Source organism: Hoplias malabaricus, unplaced genomic scaffold, assembly GCF_029633855.1.
Source record: "Hoplias malabaricus isolate fHopMal1 unplaced genomic scaffold, fHopMal1.hap1 scaffold_63, whole genome shotgun sequence".
Classification (NCBI taxonomy): Eukaryota; Metazoa; Chordata; class Actinopteri; order Characiformes; family Erythrinidae; genus Hoplias; species Hoplias malabaricus.
In genome coordinates, this window is record NW_027101002.1 from 207,853 (window position 1) to 212,852 (window position 5,000).

Consider the following 5,000-nt stretch of genomic DNA (forward strand, 5'->3'; position numbering starts at 1 on the left):
GGATTATGTGAGAGCACCTAGACGAGGTTAAACGCAGACACAACAAGTGCTGAGAAATAAGAGAACAGAGTGAAAACGGCTAAAAACCAGAGCTTCTGCTCCTCGCTCCTCACTGCTGTGTGCTCGGGGTCGGGGTGAACAGCGAGCGGCTCGTTATGATTTAAAGGCACAGGTGCTGTTTACACAGGGGGAGAACACTGCTGTGGGGTTTGATCCTTGTGGTAAGATCCACTGCACTGCTTTATTTCAGTTCAGATTTTATATCGTCGCTGTATAATTTTTGTGGACGTTTTCTACGTCATTTGAACACAGCAGCTGTCCTTTTCACACTGTGTGAATATTTATAATGAACGGACCAATAGAAATGCTCCAAAAATGTCTTGGAGTAAAGTCTTTTTACATTGACTTTCATGGAAATTTACGAAGGTTTTTTTTCCCCTTCATCTGTGAAGTTACTATTTTGGGAGATACATGTTTTTTTTTTAAGAGGACAGCGGCGATATTCAGGTCTGTTAGTTATTCGTTTGATTTATTTATAAGCTATTAGCATGCCTCTGACTGCGTCTCATTACTGATGTATTAATGAATATTTCATGTCAAATATTAATGTGAGTATCAATTATTAAAATAAACTACAGTTTCCTGCGTGCACAGCTCAGGCGATCCTTCAAATGCGAAGAACTAACTCAGCAAAAGGGTGGGGTTTGTAGGTCACTGAATGCTGGAACATCGCAGTGAGCATTTGACAGCAATCAGCCACATAAATCTTAGTGAGTTCAGAAACACACCTCCAACTCATCCAAATCAATCCAGAGGACGTAGTTCCACTGCTCCACAGCCCGATTCACAGGCTTTATATCCCTCTGGTGCACATTTTGCAATGAATAAGGCTCATGTGCAGCTGCTCCGACGAATCCAGCTCAATTGGTCAGTGCCGCCCGGCTGAGAAACGGGTGCAGCTTCAGCCGAATGCCCACAAACAGTGTGTGTGAGAGAGGGGTGTCCACAAATATTTGGACAAAAACTTCCAAGCAGGACCCGATGCTGTTGTTATGTAATAGAAAATGCACGAGGGCGTTAAATACAAATTGGGAGACGCACTGTACCTTCCAGTTGGCCAGCTCCTGAGTCTCGATGATCTTTATGAAGGCTCCCATGAGGATCCCTGTGGAGACAGCAATCATCATTAGAATAAAATATCAAAATACAAAAGTTACATCTGAGATGTACATTATTTAATATCTTTAATAAACTGCAAAAGCTATTTTAAAAATGAAGTCATGTAAATATTAAACGGTCTGTGTTTTATAACTCATTATTTTGAATGTATGGACCACGCATTAAAATCTAATTCATTCATTCATTCATTCATTCATTGCTTGTAACCACTTCCAGTTCCAAGCCTAGGCAGAATCACTGGGCGAAAGGCAGGAACACACCCGCTCCAAACCACAACATCAGGACCCCGGAGACGTGTGACTGCGTTACGACACGTAGCACCACCCGGTTTTATTAATATTCATTTATATATTAACACAGTCATGTTTTAATTCACATCAAATTTTGGTGACCACTTTCTACGGAGTAGAACACTGTGCTTTAAACAGGACGTTCATGCATTTTACCTCTAAAAAGTAAGAGGAGCATCACTAACTAGTGGCTTAGATCACTACCTCAACAAAAATAACCACAGTTCTACAAACAAAGAAGACTCTGAAAACGCACACAGTTTCACAGAACACACGGCAAATGTAGCTGGCTGCAAACGGTGCATATTTCAATTAATAAAAATGATTTAGAGGATTTAATATTCCATTCCTAAAAGGTCCAGTTACCGTTAAATCCGTGAACCAAAGGGGATTAGCTCACAGAGACTTGATTTAGCCACATATTAGTCAAGTCAAGTAGTATTTTATTGTCAATTGAAAGTGAACAAACAGAAGACAAGTGCAGGACATACGATACTAACACGTTCACTGATAGACGTACACGAGACAATGGGACTCTGACTAAAGACAATAACCTGATTGGGAGGTAGGGTAGTGGATGTACAAGGCAATGTAAACAATAGTGCAATATAACGGTATAAGAACTGAACAAAGTGTACGAGTGCATACAGGTTCTATTAAAGAGTCACAGTTAGGTACTGATGAGGAGATTTAGTGACAGTACTAATATAAACTTAACAAGTTAATCAGACTTCACTAGGTCAGGGTCAAATGCCTGAAACTGAAAAATATATCTGTAACTGAATAAAAACATGAGGTAAAACAGTAAAACTCTGTAAAACTGTAAAACTCTGGAAACAAAATCTGAAACTGAAAAATATATCTGTAACTGAATAAAAATGTGAGGTGAAACTGTAAAACAGTAAATCTCCGTAAAACTGTAAAACTCTGGAAACAAAATCTGAAACTGAATAAAAATTTGAGGTGAAACTGTAAAACAAAGCAAACAAAAAGAATCTCTCTGTGGAAACAAAATCTGAAACTGAAAAATATATCTGTAACTGAATAAAACATGAGGTAAAACAGTAAAACTCTGTAAAACTGTAAAACTCTAGAAACAAAATCTGAAACTGAAAAATATATCTGTAACCGAATAAAAACATCAGGTAAAACAGTAAAATTCTGAAAACAAAATCTGAAACTGAAAAATATATCTGTAACCAAATAAAAACATGAGGTAAAACAGTAAAATTCTGTAAAACTGTAAAACTCTGTAAAACTGTAAAACTCTAGAAACAAAATCTGAAACTGAATAAAAATTTGAGGTGAAACTGTAAAACAAAGCAAACAAAATAAAAATCACTCTCTGGAAACAAAATCTGAAACTGAAAAATATACGTAAAAGTGAAAATTGAAATTATTTATTGAAAATATTTCCAGAATTTACTCAAATTTGTGAAAAAAAATTCCTACTATGGTTGGGATTATATTACTATATTTTTTCACAGTTCAACCCCAAACGAACACAACTTTTGTCCCTGAACTAGCTCCATAAAGTTTCTTGTGATTTTGTTTTCGCGAAAGTCTTCACGCCTGGGGTCTGTGATTTCTCACAATGAAAATTCAATATTATTTATTTTTCTGTTTTTGTTTGGATTTAGAAATACAACAAAACTGAGCGACCAAAAACGGATCGCACGGATCATGCATCTGTACAGCCCTAGATTTGATGCACCTTTTCCAAATCTGATTTTCTGAAACATATTGAAATGGTTTTTCCTCTCTGTGTGTAACCCTTTCAGCACCATCACCGCGCACAGACATTCATTTCCACCCTGATCTGGTGTTTGTTTACAGAGGGGCAGAGCTTTTACTGTATGTTCAGTCACCAACTTGTAGATACACTGTGTCAAATGGTTTTAAATATTATGTAATTACATGATATAAGTATGTAATGAAACAAACGGGACAAATATGGGACAAAGAGAGGGAGCAGGAGCCACAGCAGAGTGAGACAGAGTGAGACAGAGAGAGACACAGAGCTGGATTTCCAGTGAAAAGATCACATCAGCCTCAGGGAATTCCCCCTCACAGACACACGCTCTTTGCTTTCTCTCAACGCTAAAATGTTAAAATGCGAGTATTTCCTTGTTAATGTGGGAAGGGATGCACAACAAACTGGTCACAGGAAACCATCCTTTTTATTTCATTCTAAAATTCCAGAGTAGTGTTTATGAATCTCTTCATTTTCTGAGTAAACGATTCAGGGAGAGAGTTAATGTCAAACAGAGCTCAGACACAGGCTTTAATCGAGAAAACACAGCTCAGAAACACCTCCGTATTCAGCTCCAACATTACAGCAGTAAAAACCCTATCACGACAGTGTGTGTGTGGGGGTGTGTGGGTGTGGTGTGTGTGTGGGTGTGAATGATTGACTGAGTGCGATGGTTAGAGGCAGTAGTGAGTAAGCGTATGATTGACAAGTGAGTAAAGAATGGTTAGGTACAGCAGGAGTGAGTGAGTGAAGAATGGTTAGGTACAGCAGCAGGAGTGAGTGAGTGAGGAATGTTTAAGTACAGCAGGAGTGAGTGAGGAATGGTTAGGTACAGCAGCAGGAGTGAGGAATGTTTAAGTACAGCAGGAGTGAGTGAGTGAGTGAGGAATGGTTAAATACAGCAGGAGTGAGTGAGTGAGTGAGTGAATGAGTGAAGAATGGTTAGGTACAGCAGGAGTGAGTGAGTAAAGAATGGTTAGGTACAGCAGCAGGAGTGAGTGAGTGAGGAATGTTTATGTACAGCAGGAGTGAGTGAGTGAGTGAAGAATGGTTAGGTACAGCAGGAGTGAGTGAGTGAGTGAATGAGTGAGTGAAGAATGGTTAGGTACAGCAGCAGGAGTGAGGAATGTTTAAGTACAGCAGGAGTGAGTGAGTGAGGAATGGTTAGGTACAGCAGGAGTGAGTGAGTGAGGAATGTTTAAGTACAGCAGGAGTGAGTGAGTGAGGAATGGTTAGGTACAGCAGGAGTGAGTGAGTGAGGAATGTTTATGTACAGCAGGAGTGAGTGAATGAGTGAAGAATGGTTAGGTACAGCAGCAGGAGTGAGTGAGTGAGGAATGTTTATGTACAGCAGGAGTGAGTGAGTGAATGAGTGAGTGAAGAATGGTTAGGTACAGCAGCAGGAGTGAGTGAGTGAGTGAGTGAGTGAGTGAGTGAGGAATGTTTAAGTACAGCAGGAGTGAGTGAGTGAGTGAATGAGTGAAGAATGGTTAGGTACAGCAGCAGGAGTGAGTGAGTGAGGAATGGTTAGGTACAGCAGCAGGAGTGAGTGAGTGAGGAATGGTTAAGTACAGCAGGAGTGAGTGAGTGAGTGAGTGAGTGAGTGAAGAATGGTTAGGTACAGCAGCAGGAGTGAGTGAGGAATGGTTAAGTACAGCAGGAGTGAGTGAGTGAGGAATGTTTATGTACAGCAGGAGTGAGTGAGTGAGTGAAGAATGGTTAGGTACAGCAGGAGTGAGTGAGTGAGTGAAGAATGGTTAGGTACAGCAGGAGTGAGT

At 39.8% G+C, this 5,000-nt stretch overlaps 1 protein-coding gene across 1 annotated transcript in view; it reads right to left on the minus strand.

Annotated features, from left to right (window-relative positions):
* Positions 1–5,000, minus strand: part of slc9a8 (solute carrier family 9 member 8) — a 47,173-nt gene that overhangs the window by 29,412 nt on the left and 12,761 nt on the right. Inside the window, exon 4 of the mRNA XM_066659071.1 lies at positions 1,107–1,165. Within this exon, the coding sequence (XP_066515168.1) occupies positions 1,107–1,165 (59 nt within the window). The remainder of the gene's footprint in view (positions 1–1,106; positions 1,166–5,000) is intronic.